The sequence below is a fragment of the Lineus longissimus genome, chromosome 3 (genome assembly GCF_910592395.1).
Source record: "Lineus longissimus chromosome 3, tnLinLong1.2, whole genome shotgun sequence".
Taxonomy (NCBI): domain Eukaryota; kingdom Metazoa; phylum Nemertea; class Pilidiophora; order Heteronemertea; family Lineidae; genus Lineus; species Lineus longissimus.
This window is the reverse complement of record NC_088310.1, coordinates 14,957,880-14,980,938: the sequence shown is the minus strand read 5'-3', so window position 1 is coordinate 14,980,938 and position 23,059 is coordinate 14,957,880. Positions and strand designations below refer to the sequence as shown.

At 41.6% G+C, this 23,059-nt stretch overlaps 1 protein-coding gene across 2 annotated transcripts in view; it reads right to left on the bottom strand.

Moving 5' to 3' along the window:
* LOC135485752 (U4/U6.U5 tri-snRNP-associated protein 1-like) overlaps positions 1-23,059 on the bottom strand; it is a 344,022-nt gene that overhangs the window by 257,492 nt on the left and 63,471 nt on the right. For both annotated transcript variants that reach the window (XM_064768148.1, XM_064768149.1), the window contains exon 7: positions 15,597-15,771. In XM_064768148.1, the coding sequence (XP_064624218.1) occupies positions 15,597-15,771 (175 nt within the window). The remainder of the gene's footprint in view (positions 1-15,596; positions 15,772-23,059) is intronic.

The following is a 23,059-nucleotide window of genomic DNA, read 5'->3' as shown; positions in this document are numbered from 1 at the left end:
TAACAAAGTTTTCGTGCTTTTAGCTGTCAACATCAATGGCTATAATATACTCCTGCAGAATAGTAGAACTAATAGAACTAATTTCCGAAGTTTCCAATAGTTTGAACACAAATCAGAACATCAGCTGGACTCAGATCTGCATAAATTACGATAAATAATGAGGTCGTCGCTTCAATTTCGCAAAGAAACTTGACTCCATTCAAAGGTTGTTTTGACCAAATTCCGTTGAACTCATCGTTATGAGGGCATTTGAACACATTCTCGTTGATCTTTTCTATAAACGTGTGAAGTTTCGGACCAAAATACATTTCCGTAAAGGCTTAAAAAAGAAAATATGTCACTTACAAAATCATCGCTCCGGTAGAAATAAAAAGGTCACCGCCATTTTCTTGATGATAGTACTCCAGGTAACCTCGGCGGGAAATTTAAAGCGGAATCATCCGGGGTCAAACAACAGTTCTGCTCACTACCGCCCACTGGTGATATAAATCAACACTAATCTATTTTATATCAAAACTTCTGTATCATGAAGACCTTTTCAACTTTATTTCAAGCTTTTATCTGCTGGAATAGAGTGTCAAAAAATTGTTTTTTCATTTACGCATTTTGCCCCCTGGGGAGCTGAATTTGAGTGGAATAGCCCAAAATTTTTTCCGTAAGCAACATTTTCTGCAGTGTTTATAAGCAAGACTAGATTTGAAGTGCCTCGGTTGTATGATCACAAAATGCCCAATTTTGTCCACGGATGGATGGATGGATGGACGGACACCACTCGAATAGCTATTTGACTAGCTCAGCTAACTTTGTCAGCTGAGCTAAAAATGAATTTGATCGGATGAACGGTTCTCCTCGAAATTGACGGAAACCAATTTCAAACACGCCGCCCTGGTGGCCATATTGATAATCAAAACAAGCCTGTTTTCGAAAGGAACCTTCCTCTAGTCACCCCAAATGTACATACCAAAAATTGAATTGATTGTCAAAGCCGTTCTCCTAGAAATCGACGGAAACCAAGTAGTAGACGCCCGCCCGGAAGGACGGCGCACGTGACGACAATACCCCTCACTTAGAAATCGCTTCAGTAACCCCCTACTTGATTTGCCCATCAGCATTGGGTTTATCTTAACCCAATAACACCTGGAGGCGCCCGATAACGCCCGCCAGCGATCTCACTGGAGGCGCCCGATGACGCCTGAACATGACCATTCAAATTTCGCGCTCTGGAACGATCTCCAGTGGGCTGAATCGACCTGCACGCCCTCATACCTTAATCTATTGAACTAAACCCCAAACCTGCCGCCATGTTTAGTACATGTTGCTATGCAAAATTTACGAGTATTTTGATCAGAAAGTTTTTGTTTTGTTTTCAACACTTAAATACCCGGAAGTGATTTTTAAATGGCTGGCATCGATGACTTATTCGCTTTGGATTAGGAGGAGAACTCTGATTTCGAAGGATTTGATCACTACGATGTTATTTTAGCTGGTAGAACTGTCCAAGAATCTGGCCATAGAGTACATGTGCATGGTCATGATGGTGTAGATAATGTAGATAGTGATATTGGCCGGTATTTTAGAACGCTCCTCGAAATTGAGGAACTCCTTTAGCCCATTGTTGTCATCTCAAGGAGGCCTTACCAGATTTTAGAATGCACCTCTAAATCCTCATGAAGGTCTCCTTAAAATCGCTTCCTTAGCTAAAGGGAGGGTCGATTTTAGATTGCGCCTTTTGGGAAAGGAATTCCTCAATTTGGGTGAGGATCTCCTTTATTCCTAAGGATGGTCTGGACCTTCCTTAAGAGCCTCCTCAGGCGACCAACTCGCTCCTTTCGCCACTGGACTTGCCACTGGACTCGCCACTGGTTTGTTGCTTGGGGACCCAGGGTATCCTTGTCAGCCATTTCTAATGACACCATTCAGGAATCCCAATGGACCAGCGAAAAACAGCTTCAATCGCGCACAGAGGAGAACCTGATCACTCGTTGAACGCATGTTCGGTGAATGGAAGCGTCGTTTTCCATGTCTGAAATTCGGGATCCGCTGCAAATTAAAGACCACTATGGCAGTAATTGTAGCCACAGCTGTACTTCACAATATTGCGACGCATTTACGTGAGGACGATTTTCCTGATGAAAATAATGAAGCTGAAATGGAAGGTATTGGCGACGGTACATTTCAATTAATCATTTATGACATCTGATGATAGACGTTATACAACGGATACGTTTGATTTGACTCATTTGATGTTGAACTTGTTTTCTCCTGGGGACTTTCAAGGAAGTGCTGTTGCATTCTGAGGACTTTCATTTTTTCTCGGTGTTCCTCCTGATGAAATTCTATTTGCTGTTTCAAGCATTTAACCTGCAGCTCGTGTTCGATCTCCTGCATGCGAACTGCTTTGCCGAATGCGCATGATGACGTTGGACTGTCTGTTGCTTCCACATATTTCCGTTTGGCTTTGCCCTGCGATCCAGGTTTGACTGTCGATGTGGACTGCTTTGGTTCAGAAAACCCCTCTTCCTCAACATCCTTCAGCGTTACCGTCGCAGTGGCAGCTCGTGGAACCCCGGTTTCTTGAGGACATGTAAAACCAAAAATAGGATAATTTTATAAAACAAATGCAGCGAAATGATGATCTTAACGTAATTTAAATCACAGAACATCAAATGGTTTTATGCTGCCAGTGAGGATAGGCCTGTTTGAATGTCATATTTACATGTGCACCATCTCTATTACTTTACAGTTAAACTCTCTCTTTTCACTTCTATAACTTTACTTAATAACTGTTGTATTGAGCGTTTATTTCAACAACATTCCTGAAAGAAATGGGAGTCACGAAACGTTCTGAATCTGACATTTCTGGTTATTTTTACCAGTACCGGTAGTGTTATGGAAGTGAAACTAGAGTAAGTTATAATACTTCTTGGTGGGGTAGCCTTCGTCACATTCGGAACGACCTGATGCAAACTGCTTTTCTGTCTACGTGATGGTGCATTTTACCATTGAAAAATAAACTATCTACCTTGTCCATGGTATCCCGCATCATCGTCAAATTCGTTATCCAAGGGTCGTAATACGTCACTGCAAATTGATGTCACAAGGTGGGATGCGTCATCTGCCTTGGCGGCAGGATCAGCGGGACCTCCACCTGTCCGGTACCGATCTTTCTTTTCTTTGCTGACGTCCTTCTTTGCCTTGGCTTTCGTGTTGTCCCACAGTTTCTTGAGTGCCTTCACATTGGACGGTTCCAATCCTTTCTGTTGATTGAACCCATCTACGATCCGATCCCAGGCCCGATTCTTGGCTTTTAATACACCCGATGTGTTCTGCTTCAGTTCGACGACACACTTTTCTTTTTCGATAAGTTCGAGCAGCACATTTCTCTCGATATCCGAAAAAGTCCTCCGTTTCTTGGCTTCAGAACGTCTTGAGTCGTCCATAATTTCAGCCGTAATGGGGCCTCTGGTGCACTTGGAGCGACGGGGCGGGCTTTTATTTTAACCTTCAGAACCAAGCGCAATAAACCAACCGCAATGAATTACTTGTTACATCAGGTCACGGCATTGTTCGCCAGCCCAGGAAACATTGAGGTCGACCTCGAATGAGGATTTCCTTGCGAAAGGACGCCTCCAAGGCTACCTTTAACTGAAGGAATTCCTCCAATAAAGGACGAGTCAAGGAAGGTTCTAAAATTGATCTTGGATAAGGACGCCTTACAGGAGGCGGCCTTGAATTAAGGCGTCCTCACAGAAGGCCTCCTTAACCCCAAAATAAAGAAGCGTTCTAAAATACCGGCGACTTTTCTGACAATGGGGGGGGGTCAGACTCAAATTTGAACTCTACTGATGATGAAGGTACTGGAACTATTGATCCTGAACTTCGTTGGGAAGAAAATGACAAATATAATCCTAACAAAGCAATGTTCAATGGGCCAACTCCTGGCCCAACTTGCAATCTTGGGGCTGATGCTTCACCCCTGCAATTTTTTTACCTCTTTCTCCCATCTGAATTTTTCGTCTTTTGGGCCAAACAGACAAATTTGTTTGCCAAACAGGTTGAACAAAACAGGAAAACGTGACAAATACTGGTCTCCAACACCAAGTGAGGAACTGAAAACATTTTTCGGGATACATGTGGTTATGGCACTTGATGATAAACCATATATTGGCGCATACTGGCCAGACAATAAGTTCGTTTTAAATCAGAGTGTCAGGGAGTGCATGACAAAAAATCGCTTTGAAAAACTTTTACAATACATGTACATCGCTGATAATTCAAAACAACCAACCAAAATACTCCTGATTACGATCCCCTCTTCAAGGTACGACCCATTATTGAGCAGGTCAAGCTGTCTTGTCGTCAAAACTTGAACACAAACTGTGAAGTATTGACGAGATGATGGTGGGATCCAAAGGCCGGGTAGCTTTCTGTCAGTATATGCCGGCAAAACCAACAAAGTGGGGAATAAAGATCTGGGCAATAGCTGACCCCACAACCAGTTATACCATTGATTTAAATGTTTATACTGAAAAAGGACAAGCTGGTCACGATCAAAATGGATTGGGATACAATGTTGTTATGAATCTGACTCCGATCTATAAGAATAAAGGGAGTAAGTGATGTCCTTCTAATTACCGTCCTGTTACCCTGCTAAACTCCATGTCTAAGTTGTTTGAAAAGGTTGCGTACTCATCTATGTATGATCATTTGCAGCTCAATGAGCTTTTATTCAAACGTCAATCTGGCTTTCTTCCTGGTCATAGTACTGATAAGCAGCTTCTAAGTATTGTAAATATGATTCTTTCAAATTCTGAAAATGGTAAGGAAACTAGAGGGGTTTTTCTTGATATTGCGGGGGCCTTTGATGCTGTTCCGCATTTTCTTCTCCTTCAAAAGCTTAAGGCCTATGGTATAAGGGGAAAACTTCTTGAACTGCTCAGGTCGTATCTTTCAAACCGCAAGGTTAAGGTAAAGATCGAAAGTTCTTCTTCGGATCTGAGCCCGACAGGTTATATAAATAGTGGTGTTCCACAGGGTTCTATACTTGGCCCGCTCCTCTTCTTATTGTATATTAATGATCTAAGTGATGTTGTTAAAAATTGTATCTTGTATCTTTATGCTGATGACAGTTCTTTATTTTTCCCGGCCTTGCCGAATTCCATTGACTAAACCCATACTCTTATTCAAAATGACCTTCACAATTTGTCAGTTTGGTCGGATGTGTGGAAACTTGATTTTAAAGCGTCAAAAAGCAAAGAGGTCATATTTCACTCTCCTCGTAAAACTATCAATAACCATCCACCTCTGTCTTTGGGTACGGGAGTTATTCCCAGGGGCGCATTCCATAAGCACATTGGTGTTACACTTGATGAGTGTTTGACTTTTAGCATGCATATCAACAATATTGTAGTGAAATGTAACAACATGTTAAATCCACTGAATGCTTTGAAGTTTACTGTTCAATCAAGGCATCTTGAACGCATGTATCTATCATTTATATTACCTCATCTTGAATATGGATCTATTATATTTGACTTTACCAATCAGGGTCTACTTTCTCAATTAGATAAAATCCATTATAGGGGTGCCATTATAGTCAGTGGTTGTATTCATGGGACTAACACCCAAAAGGTTTTAAAATGTTTGGATTGGATGACACTTTCTGCTCGGCGTAGGGAAAAAAGATTGGTGCTTATGTATGAGGTACAACACAATTTGGTACCATGTTATGTCAATGAAATCTTTGACATTTATCGTAATCGGGCGCCTCCTGGCCGTTTAAGGACCCAGCGAGACTATGTACTTCCCCCTAGATCATCTGCAAGATTTAGCAAGTCAACTGTGCCATGTGTAATTTGAGATTGGGAGTCTGTGCCTGTCAATACAAAAAACTGCTTCTCAAGAAACTCATTTAAATACAATATCCGAATTTTTCTGAGAGGTAAACATAACCTTCTTACTTCTACAAAATTGGCTCTTACTCGTAAAAATGAACTTTCACTCAATAGGACAAGGTGTGACCTAGTTTTTCGGTGTCACTTTTATTCCCACAATTTTACCTACGTTTTAAGTCCATCTTGTGATTGCGGGGCTCACTCCCAATCTACTAAACACCTTCTCTTTAATTGCCCTTTATTAAATGATTTACGTAACGATTTCTTGAATGATCCTGGTTTGCTGCCACACCTTACTTCTGTTAGGTTTTTCAATCTTCGTGTTGATGAGAGGCTCCATTTTCTTCTTAATGGTCAATTTTCATTGGACCTTACTTCAAACAGACTTGTTGTAGAAAAAACAGCCACTTTTCTCAGTAATAGTATCGCCTTTTCTGGTAACTAATGCCAGATCAATGGAACCCCTCATCAATCACTACCTTTGTACAAACTATAACTATTTGTGTTACTTTACCTTTACTTGCATCACTTTCTTTCCATTCAAAGTATGTTACCTTATCTTGATTTAACTTGTTCTTTGTATACCATTGTAACCAGGGCTATTAATGCTTTCAGCCTAAGCCCTGGCAATTGTCTCAATATGTAATTTTGTTTATTTGGATTTAATAAATAATAATAATAAAAAAAAAAAAAATCTGACTCGCCCATTCTTCAACAGAAATCATGAAATCATAATGGACAATTTCTTCTCATCAACAAAACTGATGACAGACTTACTGGCGAAAGACACTTATGCAACTGCGACTACTCGGACCAATCGCAAGAACTTTCCCCCACTACTGAAATTACCTAAAGGTAAAAAATCACTTAAATGAAATGGCCAGGGCCATTGTGCTCACCTCATGTGGAGGAAAGATGGATAAAGAGCATGGTATTGTGTCATGTAGTGTTAGGTTTGATGTAGGTCCAAGCAATTACAATTTCCCCAAAATGGCCAATTTACAGTACATTCGACCTCGGTGACCTTGAAAAGTAGGTCAAATCAAAGAAGACCCGGGTGACACATTGAATGGTTGTTAGAATTAGATGTACCTATGATATAAAATTGGTGCCAATCGGGCAAGTCATTACTAGGAATAATGGCATTTTGAAGAATTTAGGATTTGGCCCCTCCCTGGAGGCCAAACGGCAAATCAGATCGCACCAAACTTCGGTACCTGAGATCACCTGACCAAGGGGTACATGTGTACTTAATTTGTGATTAATAGTCATTGCAGCTAAGAAACGTGCCATAGTTACGGCCTGACGGCGAATTTACGCCATTTGACCTCTGTGACCTTGACAAGAAGGTCAAATTAAAAACCTGTGTGACATATACTGTATGGTGGTTAGATGTACCCATGATATCAAATTGGTGGCAATCGGGCAAGAAGTTAAGGAATAATCACATTTTTAAGGTTTTTGGATTTTGCCCCCTAGTGGTCAAGTGGTGAATCATATTGGACCAAACTTCGGTCCCTGAGATCACCTGACTAAGGGGTAAATGTGTACCAAATTTGGTATCAATAGTCATTGCAGTTTAGAAACGTGCCATCGTTACATCCTAACGGCCAATTTACACCATTTGACCTCTGTGACCTTGAAAAGGAGGTCAAATCAAAAACCCGGAGGATATATGATGCACCTTTACTAGAAGTACCTACCATATTTTTTTCAAAATTTCCCGACTACTATTAAGGGAGATATTGCATATTTTCACTTTTAACGTTTGGCCCCCTGGTGGCCAAACCATGAATCGAATCGAACCGAAACTTGGTCTCCAAGGTGTCATTACATAAGGGTACATGTGTACCAAGTTTCAACTCAATAGCTCTAACAGTTACGAAACGTGCCCTGCTAACGGACGACGGACGACGACGACGACGACGACGACGACGACGACGACGACGACGACGACGACGACGACGACGGACGACAGACGCCACGGTATGGGATAAGCTCACCTCTGCTAAGAGGTGAGCTAAAAAGGAGAGAAGAAAGAAGCTCAGGCGAAGCTCAGGCGAAGCTCAGGCGAAGCTCTTCGGGAATAAAGTCATTTCGTCTGTGTCATGGCAGGACAAACAAGATGCCCACAGGCCTGGCGTTCAGCTGGATGACCTAATAGTAATAACATAGGACAGAGGGTGTAAAGTAGTAAATATCGTCTTTATACTACTGTTTGAAGGTCAAGAGAATACGTTATACCACTAAAATTTCCAATGCAGAGTTGCCAGCTGGATGAAATATGACTGAACTAATCATCCATGGTATGTAAATAATACAGGTGGCAACGGAAGATATCCCTAGTTCAGTATGTTGTATCGGTAGCTTTACAGACATGAAGTGTCAGAGAGGATGTGCCTTCTCCATGGCGTGCTGTATGCGTACAAAAAGTATATAAATTGGTCTGATAGAGATGATGAGGCAATGTCAATATGCCTCGTTCCTTAGTCAGCAATATGCCCCTTTTTATACGGAGAAGAAGAAGGAGAACTCAGATAGGCCTTCACATGACGGCTTCCAAATGGCTCGAACCAACTGTACTATCACTACTATAACTTTAAAATGCGTGCTCCTCCTACATGTAGCAATGTCTCGGGCAAGGCACTTAGTCGACAGGCAAGCTAGAAGTTCAGCACCATGAGCAGCTCATTGATAAGGCCGTGTCAGGTTCAGCGCGCCTCTTCAGATACATCAACTTCAAGCACTGAAAGCTGTGGTGAGCACATAAAAAGACCATGGTCACCTTAATTTGAAAATCCCTTCATAATCAAGGGCTAGCTCTGACTAAAACAACACCCATAAACAATAGACCACCAATTTGACACCAGCTCCTAACTGCGGGAAAACCCAAGTCCAGCAACCAAAAGTACCAACAAGAGGCCCAAGGGCCTGGCGCTCAGCTGGATGACCTAATAACTAAGGACTGATGGTGCAAAGTGGTAAATATCAGCTTTATACTACTGTTTGAAGGTCAAGAGAACACGTTATACCACTAAAATTTCCAATGCAGAGCTGCCAGCTGGATAAATATGATTGAACTAATCAGCCATGGTATGTAAATAATACAGGAGGCAACCGAAGATATCCCTAGTTCAGTATGTTGTATCGGTAGCTTTAAAGGAAAGAAGTGTCAGAGAGGATGAGACTTCTCCATGGACAACTGTGGTATGTCCAGGCTGGGTTGTACAGCACAAGCAGGGCTGCTTACCCTCTAATAATTTTTCCTGTAATATTGCTGAAATTTTCCTGTATTTTGCCATAAGTTCCTGTAGTATCATGACATAGTGTAAATTTCAAAACAGGCACACCAAAGCTGTTGTGGGTTAGCTGGTAGTTGGAATTTGTTTTGAAAATATTCGATAAAACGTAGATTTAAACAATAATTCACCATTTACTTGCCCGACTGTCCGGAATATCGTATCAAAATTTCAGATTCACAACCCCACGCAGTATTTGATGCGTCGCGGTCAAACATTGACAATTTAACTGCTAAAAGGCTTAAAAAATCAATTGTGGTCTTGTCTCCTCGGGAGACAAGACCACTAATGAATATTCATAGGTTGGAGGGTCGAGGCCTATCAATTAGACGAGTGCATGTTTTTAACTCTCAAGTACATATTTGGAGAGGTATTGAAAAAATATTTGTTGTGGCAAGTCTACAGATATAAAGAAATTATTTGATGAAAAAATTAATTTCGAATTTTGCTAATTGGGTAATAGGGGGCGTGTTTTGAGTTTTTTCTGCCAGTTGGCTGAAAAGAGTGGAAATATCAAAGTCTGTCTAATTTGTCGATTAAAAAAAAATTTCCGTGGTCAATCACCAATTTAAATCGCACCAGTTACTCGCAAGACTAACCCGTATATCATATCCGAATTTCACTTTCACTACTTGACGCATTCTTTGATGCTTCGCGGTCAAACACTGACAATTTAACTGCTAAAAGGCTTAAAAAATCAATTGTGGTCTTGTCTCTCGGCAGAACCACACTTGGCCGCCGCCATTATTCTATGCAGGGTAGTCTCGCACAGCAGCTGTACACATGTGATACAAGTTTCCAGATCCTCAAAATAGGGTGATAATGACGATCGGTGTCGCGGTGCGCGAGACTAATCAGTATATTGCGTACTGAATAAAGAAAAGCTCTCCTTGGCAACGGGCGTGGGAACTTCTAATATCGGGCCCGCCAGGATCAGATATCGGGTTTAAAGGCTAAGAAACTAAATAAAACTCGAAATTTGAATGTTTATTTCAAGAATTAAACCGTATACAGACATTTTACAACGTATTTTTAAGTTGAAAAAAAACGTATTTTCAGCACTGTAAAGGCCGTACCATAACGGTAAAAACCGTATTCCGTAAAGTCGGGGATTCAGTCGTACCAAAATACGGCCATTCCGTACAGGTACGCAGCCCTGCACAAGGATACAAAATGCTGTCTGTAATTGAGAGGTATCCTGATTTAACAGACGTCAAAATAAATAGAAATTACCAGTTTGGGACTAACACCACTGTCTTTTTTTTTAATAAGGTAGAGATTACAGGAGTCAACAAAATTAATTTTATTGAGAGAAACTGACCTGTCCTGCAGGTGATTGGAATTTACAATACAAAGGGTCGTTTTTCATGACATTGTGCTCTACTGCGTATCCATAGTGAGTCAATCTGGAACCAATCTATCCTTGGCGCAGACAGGTTCAAATTGGCTATATCCTGAATAGATTGAATTGCGATGAAAATCTAATGCAATAAAGGAGCAATATCGAAGAGACAAATTAATCAAACCAATTGTCCACAAACTCGGACCCTGAAATGGCGTGATGTATGCGTGCATATAAAAGTATATCAATTGGTCCGATAGAGATGATGAGGCAATGTCAATATGCCTTGTTCATTAGTCAGCAATATGCCCCTTTTTATATGGAGAAGAAGGAGATCCCAGATAGGCCTTCACATGTCAGCTTCCAAATGGCTCGAACCAACTGTACTATCACTACTATTAATTTAAAATGCGTGCTCCTCCTACATGTAGCAATGTCTCGGCCAAAAAGGCACTTAGTCGACAGGCAAGCTAGAAGTTCAGCACCGTGAGCAGCTCCTTGGTAAGGCCGTATCAGGTTCCGCGCGCCTCTTCAGATACATCAAGTATTGAAAGCTGTGGCGAGCACATAAAAAGACCATGGTCACCTTAATTTGAAAATCCCTTCGTAATCAAGGGCTAGCTCTGACTAAAACAGCACCCATAAACAATAGACCACCAATTTGACCCCATCTCCTAACTGCGAGAAAACCCAAGTCCAGCAACCAAAAGTACCAAAAATAAATTTTTGTTTACATTGGAACTGCACACATGCGTTTGTTTACAATTTCATTTCCCGCGAAATCTCGAAAATCAGGTGACCTGCAATCGTGGATTGAAAATAACATTAACCTGGGTTCAGCAGGTATACCGGCTGTTCCAATCATCCCCCTACAACCAGCTGTTCAAAAGGTAATGTTATTCACCCCACAGGGAGTGCAGGTAATTGACAGCAATGGCTTGGCTTCTGTGAGTGGTAAAGAGAATTGACAGTGTCCGATGAAAAATCCCTCATTACTGCTCCGCTGAAGTAAATTTTTGAACAAAACCAAGACGTTGCATCAGGGTAAGGTGTCACCACCACTCATGCAAAATTTCAAGGCGATCCAACGCCTCTAAGTGTGACTTTATTCGTCCCCTTCCAGTATTATTATATAGATTTGGACCAGTGATGATGTCATTTCTGGTGATTCCCTACGTTGTCCAAGGAGCGCTTTTTAAAGTGTGCCATTTGGCATGCATTAGTATGCAATGTATTTTATCAGCGCTGCCAATTGCCCAACAGAATGCTGTATCTCCGTCAATTTTGAATCAATTTTTATGGGAGTAACATTATTGTGTTGCTTGGAATGTTTACTTTTTACTCGTGTAAGAATCGTAGTACTAAAAACTAAAATGCAAACAGAATCATGCCGATTCACTGCACATACTGTGGGAATTCTCCACTTCAAAATAATTCGCGAACAGAGCGTGCACTTCTAGTATCGTTTTCACAGAATTGTGGCCAAATTTTCAAGAACTAATTTCTGAAAGTAGTCCCTAAAGACCTTATGACTACCCACTGAAAGGAACTAGTGATAATAACGCCTACTTGGCTTCTTTTTAGCAGAAAATTGGTTACCGTGTTGCAAAATCAATCTTCCATCTTTAGACTGGTCACACTCACAGTGGGTATGCTGAAATATAGCCTGGTTCCTTGGCCAATTCCATGAGCAGAATACAACTGCGCAACTATACGTCATAGCCCGGGCTTTTGAATCATCAAAAATTCAGTTAAATGTGCCTGTAGCGCCAACTGGCGGTGAAAACTTAACTAATTCCATTAGAAGTAAAAATGAAAAATTATCAAAAAATATTCAGCCAGATGTGAAAACAATATTTCCTCTGTGGACCGAGGTATAAAGGAATGAAGTTTAAACTTCTCGATGACCTCATTTGCTAAATGTAGGTCGGATCGCGCTGATTTTTAGTTTCTGAGTTCATCTTGGGTTACGTCTAATTTAGCAGCGTCAATGAAGTGCCTAGGCCTTGCGGTTACAAAATGCCCAAAAGTGACACGGAAGGAAGGACAGACACCATTCCCTTAGTAATATTATCAGCTTTGCTGACTTTGTCAGCTGAACTAAAAAGTGGTGAATGTCCTTTCCTCTGGCCAGGGTTTAGGAACCCACGTTGTTCAGGAACCCACCTTGTTCAATGTCGGGTAGGGCATGAACGGCAGGACATTCAAATTCCAGATATGATCCTTCACTATAACAAGTACATGGGGGTGTTGATATGGCAGACCAACGTCGTGCATACTATCCAATTGACAGAGAAAGCAAGAAATGGTGGAAATACATCTTTTGGTTCTGTGCAAATGTGTCTTTGATCAATGGCTTCCTTATTTTGAAAATGTCATCAAAGCCTTTGACAAAGAGACTGGAAAAGATGCGTATGTGTGATTTCTTCCTTGAAGTTGCAGAGCAACTGATTGGCAATTTCTGTAGTAGGAAAATTGCTCCCCAAAAGAGACCTAGTGAAGGTGTTCACACCCTAGTCATCTTGATTGGCGGAAAAAAGACATGTAAGGTGTGCTCTGAAACAGGTCGAAAAACTGTGAAGGGATGATATGTGTGCACAAACTTTGTTTGTGATAAATGTGCCATGCTTCGAGGAACACCATATTGCCCGTGATCTGTCGTATCAGTTGTCAAAAACACAATCATATTCACTTGACGAAGGAGAGCCTGTTCTAGTTGTGAGTATCATTATCCTCACTGCTGGGATGAACATATATTAGCCTTCAGTTTCTGCAAAGTGGGTTTCAGTACCTGTTGGCTAGTGATTTCTTCACCCCTGCTGTGACTAAGCTGACAAAAGACAGGTTTTTCATCAGATTCAATTCTATATGTGACTTGCACAGGATAATTTATGACATACAGGACATGGAAATAGACCAGTGTAAGATACAAAGCAATTGGCAAATATTGCAGTGACAGTTGACAAACAATGCAATGTTGGGTTAAATTTTAGAGAAAAGGAAAAAACATATGGAACTTCCACTAGTCAGAACTTCCTTATGTATAGGTCAATTTTGATTCTGTTTGCAGCAGTGTCAAGATTGGTCTACATGCAGCTTCAGGTCCAATTAGGAGAACAGAATATGACTATGAAACTAGGACGTCAAAGTGCAGGATTTTTAAAGATGTCTTTTCTGGGCTCAATAACAGCAAATTTTTTCCTCAAATGTTATAGTTTTAGCTAATTTTTAGATCCAGATTGAACACTTTTCTTCCTCCAGTAAGCAAGATAGCCTTTTTAAACAAAGCCGTCTCGCATGCTGAATGTAGGTAAAATCGCGCTGATTTTAGGTTTCTGATCAGAGAAAAATATACCCTAAAATTAGACATCAAGTTGAAATATCTAGGTCTTACGGTTACAAAACGTGCGCCCCATGCGGACGGATGGACGGATAGATGGACAGACTGACTGACAAACAGAACCTGAATAGCTATTCCACCGAGCTAAAATGGTTAATGCATTAGGAGTGAGTGCCCCTATGCAATTAGCATGTATCACAATTACACCTAACAACACACATTTCCATGCCATTATATTTACAGACCCTTGAAGATAAAACCATTCGTACAGCTCTTAAATGCCTTTTGGAGCGATTCAAATTACCAAGATTTTGTCTTATAATCAGCAAATCAGTTGTGTAATCGTCCAGTCACGAAGGACAAAAAAATATGCTATATAGACTCGTAAATTTCATCACAAATTAGGAGCTTTGGGTTAAAATAGACAATTTTTATTTTATTCGACAAAATTCTTTGCTCACGAAAATATTCTGCCGCAAGTATGTCAATCACCCGTCATTCGTGAAAATTTGTATTCTGCGAAGAGTTTCTGTTCTACAGTATACGAGCCAGCCCCTCTATCTCAGGTGCAGCAATTCTGGTGGGATTTTTGCCAATTGTGGGATCTAGGTGGTGTCAATGGTGGCAACCCCTTCTGGGTCGGAAAACTCATAAATTGCCTCGAATGTGCCAAAGAGACATTCTCTAAGGCTCTTTCTATGCAAAAATGTATAAGGTCCTATATTCAATGTCAACAATTCAGTTTGGTATCAATCCGAAACATCCCATGCAACTCAGTTCGGAGCAAGTTTAACGTCATGCCCGAAGGGATCTACCTACTGACTAATAAGGCCTCAAAATCTATAATTTTCATTATCTGATCCATAAAAGAAATACAAAGAACAACATATGCCATTTTAAATGGCATAACTTTTTTTGTCACATGATATGTATCTACAGTACAACCTCTTTATTGCGGACACCCATGGGACTGGGCCCAGGTGTCCGCAATAGAGAGGTGTCCACAATAGAGAGGTTACGCCAAATCGTCCGATAGGTGGAGTAGAAGTTCCCGCCTTTCAGGTCTTGGTTTTCTCTGTGTCGACATCTAGCGTAGAAACTTTGAACCTGTTGGCTGATCGGTCTTTGCTTGTGATGTAGCGTTGAATGATGTGAGCTACTTTGGAACTCAGAGAGTGAATAATCTCTCCAGTAAAAGGTGCCCCTTTTATTGCAAAATCTCCACGACATGTCATAATGTGTGAAAAAATACCATAATTTCTGTCTATCAGCCACCTTTGATTAATAATTATTTTTTTCTAATTTCTCTACTCACGCATATTCGCCGCAACACTGACAAAACCGCTTGGATTTACGAGTGTCCATTGACACAATAGGCCTATGTGATTAGTTGAAAAGATGAGTAAACAAATGCCGCGGCTTAATTAGGATACAAAAACACAATGCCATGGGTAATTAATTACGTTGATTAATTACGCAAATATCTCACCTGTCAGGCCTACTTGACTCTCAAAGCACACGCGGGAAACCATCGTTTTTGCCTACTGTCCGTAATTGGGAGGGAATTGGACCAAAAATTCGGAGTAGCGAGGTGTCCACCATACAGAGGTTTTTGTTATTGGAAATTAATTAGAAAAAATCGGGACTGGACGGACGTGTCCGTAATGTAGAAGTGTCCGCCTGGCAGAGGTGTCCACTAAGGGAGGTTCTACTGTACTAACCTTGATCTTTCAAAGTAAGAATAACAGTTTTCCCTTCCTTGAAGCGCTCCTGGGAGTGTTCAACTTTAAGACCATCCAGATCTTTGGAAGTATACGTTTTCTCAGTGTCCTTGAACTCTTCATCTATCAGCCCACCAATGCCAAATTCTGCGTCCATTTCTTCCAAAACCTTTGCCTGCAATCAAAGAAATATTACTTTACTACCAGAAATATTTAGAACTTCCTTTGAAACAAGACTGAAACAGGAAGGGGCCATGAGCTCATGTGGCCAGTGACAGGAATATGGATGCTATTATTGTTACAGAAAATTCTACTTTATGACCATAATGAAAAGGCCAGGGGGCCATTGTGCTCACCACACAGGTATTTGGTGGTTAGGAATTCATCCTGGTTAAGAAACATGGTATAGTATATAATAAGTTAAATCAAAGTCGGTATGACATGTGATGTACCCTTGCTTAGAGTACCTACCTTAAAAATATTATCGAAAACATGTCCTTGAATAAGCAATATACATGCCGACTTACCGGCGGTGAATCTCAGCCCTATAGTCTCCTCCTTTCACCACTGATAACTCCTGCCAGGCAATCTGTCGGGCGCACCACAATAAACGGATGATCAATCAAATTGCTCGACACAGAGTAACTGAATGACGGCCTGAATTGATAGTGCCAACCTCCGGATTAGGTTACCCTACTTCTATACAATATGCACTGTGCATTTGGGTCAGGTCAGCATCCCTGAACCGTTACTCATTGAACACCTAGTCTTCAATTATGACAGCTCTAAATACATGTCTCATGCGACAACCACAAGTGAGTATAATGTTAGTGTTGTCGCGACAAAGGACGCATGGGAAAGGAAGGGAATGCAGGGAGACTACCAAAAAAGTAACAGCCCTTCTGACGGCCGATCAGGGGGAGTTATCGGCAGTGAAGGATGGATATACGCACAATGATGGTGGATCGGCATGGCAAGATATTGCACTTTCTACCTTTTCAGTTTGAGTCGCGAATCAGATCAAACCGAATTTCAGCATCAGAGGTTATTTGACAAAGGGGATTACGTGTACCAAGTTTCAAGTTCATAATCAAGTGGTTAAGAAACGTGCCACAGTTACACTCAAATGGCCAAATTACCCCAATTGGCCTCTGTGACCTTGAAAACTAGGTCAGATCAAAACCAAGTAGGATATGTGATGTATCTTTGCAAGGAGTACCTACCATAAAAATGCCATCTAAAACAAGTCACTAATAAGCGCGATATTGCACTTTTTCCCTTTTTGGCTCGCCGTAGGTGAGTCAATACAATACCGCTGTGTCCATCATCTGTCTGCTTCATCTGAATTCTGTTTCAAAATGAAATGGTCCAGGGACAATGTGCTCACCACGGGTAATGTAATGAATGTCATTTGCAGAGGATATCAGTGTTCTCGCCAGGATTTCAATCAAAAAGGGCGCAGCTGCCCGGAGGCAAGCTCTTATATGCGCCGCAGGCTTAGGCCTCTACAACCGTTCTCCAACCCCATTAATCGCCATGGCGGGCCGCCATGGCGAGATCGTAGGCCGCCATCCCGAAAATTTCCAGTGACTCGCCGGCCAAGTTGCCATCCTTAGCCGCCTTGCCGGATTTTTCACCCGCCAAGCCAAATAAAATTGAAATCACGTATCACATATCTTCTCTTTTGATCCCGTTGTACCCTGTATATCAATTGAAAGAGACTGCTGATTTTACGCCGACAGCTATTATCATCCACCTGCGGCACACCTGCAAGCACACTTGTTTAGTCTACGATCTCTTTTTATCATAATTAAAAACAACCGCCCCCGCTCTGCCGCTAGGCAATCGTACAGGTGCGCTTTTGTCCACTCCCTTGACCTCGTTGCCAAGGCTATGGGTGATTGTTATTGTTGGGCGCGGGAAGTGGATATCGCTAACTGACTGGGTAGGCCTGCATATTTTTATTCTATTGGTTGGAATTGTGACTGCTCGCTCAAAATTTCTTGATGAGAGTAGGCAAACGCTTACGTAGCGGCTAGTAGCCTACCGTCAGCCCGGCGGTTTTGCGACTGTCTGTTCTTTCCGCGTCCGGCGCTTAAAGCTTCCGTCGCACACAGAAATGCCCCGTGTCGAAGCTAAGATAAAAACGTCAAATCATCTCCTCAGGTGCCAGGAAATTACGTCTAAGCCTCCGAAATTTTGAAATTTTTCCGGGGGAGTACCCGGACCCCCTATTTGCCGAACGGCGCTTGCCGACACGATATAAATAACGCAGTTTTGAACAGAGTCTGCCTCGATTGGCAGCAATTTGACACAGAATTTGGTTGGCAGTGTAGCGCAAATCACGTGTCGGCTATTGATGTAGTGCTGTACCGGGTAATTGAAATGGCTGGCAGTCGGGTTGCGGTGGGATAATGATCGTTGAGTGACGGTGGAATGTTTATATGCAATATTTACGGCTGTGTTTGTGCTTGGATTTAAGCATGGCGGAGGTGAATTTAAAGAGGGCGGCTGCAAATTCAACAGGGCGGGCTAATTTTAGACGGGGCGCATTTTCACTGCTCAAAGGTGATGGCAGGAAAATCTGATCAAATGCATTTTCGCTACTGAAATTCTGATTCACTTCATTTCTGCAGGGATGGTGTATTCCATTGTGTGATGATCAAATATGGTGAAAATAAAGAAATCTAATTATCCTGACTGATTTAGGAGACAATTGAATATTTACAGAGCCTTAAATTCAGTGAACTAATACTAGCAATGAGCTAAAAATCGTCATGTTTATTGAATGGGTTGAAAATGAGCTGAAAACATATGTCATGAAATATTCTCCTTCTTTTGGGTAAAAAGTACCAAAAAAATCATTTGAAAAATGCCATTTTTTGAGTGTGAAGCAACACTGGAACAGCCACTGACTAATCAGTTACTACAGCAAGTGAAATGAAACATGGACATTCTGAATTGCTTATCCATTCCTATTGTGTGGTGCTCTTCAAGCAATGAATACAGTCAGTTACAATAATGCCTATAGAAATCGTTCTATCTTGAGTAAGATTGTTATCATAATATTGTTGGTATTCACATCACATTATGAAGACCCTTTAACCACTTCCCTATACTCTATGTTCACATTTATAAGGAAAATAGTATGTAACTGCCCATATACCATGCATAGTTATAAGAGGTAAATCTTTGGGATATTTTGTCTTGAGCACTCCACATGTATATATAGAGTCTACGGGGTCTATTAAGCCTCGGCCCAGTTCAAAGGCATCCTTTGATTACCGTAAAAGCTGGAATTCAAAATATAGAAAAGATCCTGACACATTTCTGGCCAAGTGAATTGGGTCCAGTTGCTAAATGAAACATACCTGCTAGCTATCCACAATCCCTCATATTATATTCGATGAGTAACAATTCATCACAGTATCCTGCAAGTCACACTCACAATCCATCGTATTATATCCTGCAAGTCACAATCCATTGTATTATATCCTGCGAGTCAAAATCCATATCCTGCGAGTCATAATCAACCACATTATATCCTGTGAGTCGCAATCCTTGGGCGTGACCTTTTCAGTTCCCCGAACTTTTCCTTTACACATACACAAGATAATTAATTGTGTAGCCGCTGTGGGTCAGAACACTCTGATTTTCCCATGGGGATGATTGTACGGGAAGATGGTTGTCGTCAAGCAGCCACCACCCAGTATTACCAACTGTGTCATTCAAGAAACATAACCAATGGCCAGCATCTACCCTGTCACCTCTGTGACATATAATCACTTTTGCGATTTTTTGGTTGAAGACAGGTGATGGCAATATGTTCATTAGATTCTTTCTATTGCTCAAGAGGTCAGTGTGCCTGTTGATGCCTAAGATAGTAAGGTCACCCTCAACGCAAATCTGTAGGCCATTGCCCCGTTTACCACAAATGCGGTTGCGAACTGGATGTTCACATAATAGCGGTACTACATCTAATTGGGCAAAGTGATTGTTGTACATTTTCTCAATGGTAGCATCGGCGGCAACTTCAGGCAATGTCAAATGTAGAATGTGACGCTGACCCCCCTCCATCCGAAGAGAACTGTGTCCTGCTGGACAGTCAAACTGACATGGCCATGACGTAAACAGTCCTTCCTTGAAGTGGAGATGATCCAGAATAAACATCAAGAATTCACCAGCATCCTCATACTGGGAGACGGTAAACACAGGTCTGTACAAACTCGCGTTCATGGCATTGACAAGTGGGATAACAGAGAAGGGAGATTCCTTTGGCATGTTATTACACATTGTCTGGAAAACATTGTCCAAGTTTCTAGACACAAGATGCCGCTGTGAGTGTCTTTGAATATTCAAATGTTTCAAAGCTTGTAAGGCTGCTATACAGTAACAGGTGTTGCCATCATTTGTAAGTCCACAAAATGGGGAATTGTGTGTTCTTCCTATATGTACACTTCTTTGGTATGGTTCGTAGCGTCTTGCATGTCTTTCTTGGTTAGACTTCGGTGGCCTCGGTTGCTGCTGGCTAGAAATCTGTGGCTCAGCTTGTTGTTCGCTAGAATTCTGTGGCTCAGCTTGTTGATGGGTAGAATTCTGTGGCTCAGCTTGTTGTTCACTAGAATTCTTTGGCTCAGCTTGTTGATGGGTAGAATTCTGTGGTTCAGCTTGTTGATGGGTAGAACTCTGTGGCTCAGCTTGTTGTTCGCTAGAATTCTGTGGCTCAGCTTGTTGATGGGTAGAATTCTGTGGCTCAGCTTGTTGATGGGTAGAACTCTGTGGCTCAGCTTGTTGTTCACTAGAATTCTGTGGCTCAGCTTGTTGTTGTCTTGAATTCTGTTGCCTCGGCTGCTGATGGCTGGAGTGAAAAGTGTCTGGGCATATGACTGTTGGCTGTAAACAAAGTGGAAGCTTTGGATCGAGAAGGTGTGACTGCCGAATGACTGAATGCTCATATCTGTCTGCCAGAGTGAGGACAAGGAGTGCAAGAACGTGTGCATCCGACACTGCTATCCGTGAGCCAATATCTGGCGCTACTGTTGACCGTGATCCACACTTCCATCCACAAAGTGACAATAATGGTCCCCTGAACCCCAGGTAGTTATCATTATCAGCCACATCACCAAAAACCAGTAAAGGTCTCTTGAAGTTGCCTGTAGCTCGGTTGGACCGGTTTGCTGATGGCAGCTTCATCGTCACCACTTTGAGTCCTGTGTGTGGCCAAGGAAAATACTTTGCTGGATTCCAGTTGGCAGGTTGCTGCTGAAAAATCCTGTAGTATATCTGCGAGGTTTGTGGTGGTCCTGCCATGGCATTCCAGTAATCACTAATGCCAGTAAAACCTGATGCTACAGATGTCACTTCCACTTGACGCAAGTGTTTGATATATCCAAGAGCCCGTTTGTACAGATATGGACCAAGGCACACGTCCAAAAATACATTCTCTTGTCCTGGTGGGACAGTAGGAAGACCTAACTGTGTTCTTAATCGCCCAAGATCAGAAATTGCAACATGTTGCCATGACTGGCTTCTAGCGTTTGGAAACTTAAGTATCACACTAAAGTCCATGTCTTTGTCAAACAGGAAATTGTCCTTGTTGAGGCGTAATATTAACAACTGGGCTAGTCATCTTTGTTCAACATCTGTGGTGAAGTTCGTCACAAACTTGGCATGAAACTGGTTATACATGTTGACACTTGCCTGCCATATCAGCGATATCCTTGGAACATTTCTCATATCTTCTGGAATGCCATATCTATTGCAAAAACTTTCCTCCAGTGGTTGCATGAACTGATAAGGGATCATGTCTAAAATCTTCTCACATTTCATTGCTCCATGGAACAACTCGATGGCATAGCGCAACTTTCCAACCACAGCTCTACTGTTTTTTGTCAGTATTTCATTCCCAGGGGAAGGCACCATTATGATTTTCCCATTCTGCACCTGAAGTATCGGATCATCCCCGCTGGATGGCCAAATTAAGCAACATCCATTTCCCTCACATCATACTCTGAGGTCGGTTACATTTGGAGAATTGAGGTTGTGCGGCTGGAAAACATAGCCTTTATCAGCTGCCAGTACAAGGAAATGTTTTTCACTGCCCTTCAGTAGTCTGGTTATTCCACCTGAATTTGCTACTCTGTGGATTTCAAGTCCTAGAAGTTGACCATCACCACATCTGGGTGATGCAGAAGCAGCTAGAGGGAAAGTAGACACAACATAGCCACTTGTGTCCACTAATGTCTTTGCTGTGATGAAATGCCCTCCTTTTTTTGAGTAATACATATCCTTCTGATACTCAAAATCCATTGAATTTTGACCTCATCTTATATCGGTAGAGCAGCACACGGGCTGCAATATTCATTTTTTGGGCTATGTGGCCAGAGTCATTGTTCGTTTGATGCCAGACTAACTCCCAGAACTGTTCAGGTCTGAGACCTGAACAGTTGGCGATTTTCTCTTCAGACATCATCCACGGTGCCAAGAAACAGTTCTTCTTCTTAAATAGGCGCCTTGGCCATGAATGCCTAGGATGTGTCCTGTCGTACTCGGTATCTGTCACTTGGTAGACATAGCAGGGTGCATCTGTTGGAGCACTGTTTACATCGTTTTGATCGCATGGTTCACCACTGCTAAGGACTACATCCTTCAATGTTTCTGTCTTCTTGTCACCATTCGACACACACTTCAACGATGTAATAGGATCACTGGTATCCATGCCCGAAGAATCCGATGTGCCTGAGATATATGTCTGGTGTCCATCGAAGTCCAACACCATTTTCTCTGGTTCACCTGGCCTATCTTGATCATCCGAACTCTGCACCAAAAAAAAGAATATGAATTAGCACTATTTTCACGAGAATGGAGTATGTAAAAAAACACCACATCCTCAATTTCATTTCATCCTCTAAACGAGAAGTGTCAAACAATTCAATTCCTTTTCACAGCAGATGTTGGAGATTAAAGGCATGTCAATGCACTGAGTGCAAGGTATTTGAGCATCATGATCAGCAGAAAAATAATTCCATTGGAAAATTGTATTTATTTAGTGTTTTGAAAGTTCAAGGCTTTCAGTTTACTTTATTCTGGATGGGAGAAATGGCAAATAGTAATGGTAATAATACCAGTTGTTGGTCGTGAGACAGTGGCTGAGTAATCAATATTTTAGCTCTATGGAATGATTAAGACAGGATTTAATTCGGAGATAGCTGAGACATTTATTTCAGCTTCAAGAACATTTTAAGGGTTGACCATAGGCACCACATTTTTATACATCTAGACATACATGTATCTTGAGCTAAGGAGTTTGAAACTTTAGGATATCAAGTTTGAGACAACATAAAGATGTCTACATGTATGGTCAATCCTAAAAAATCCTTGTCAACATTTAAAAATACATTGGACCCTGCAGTCATGATTAGCAAATATACTTTATGTGATAAAATGTCGACCACCAGTGAAGA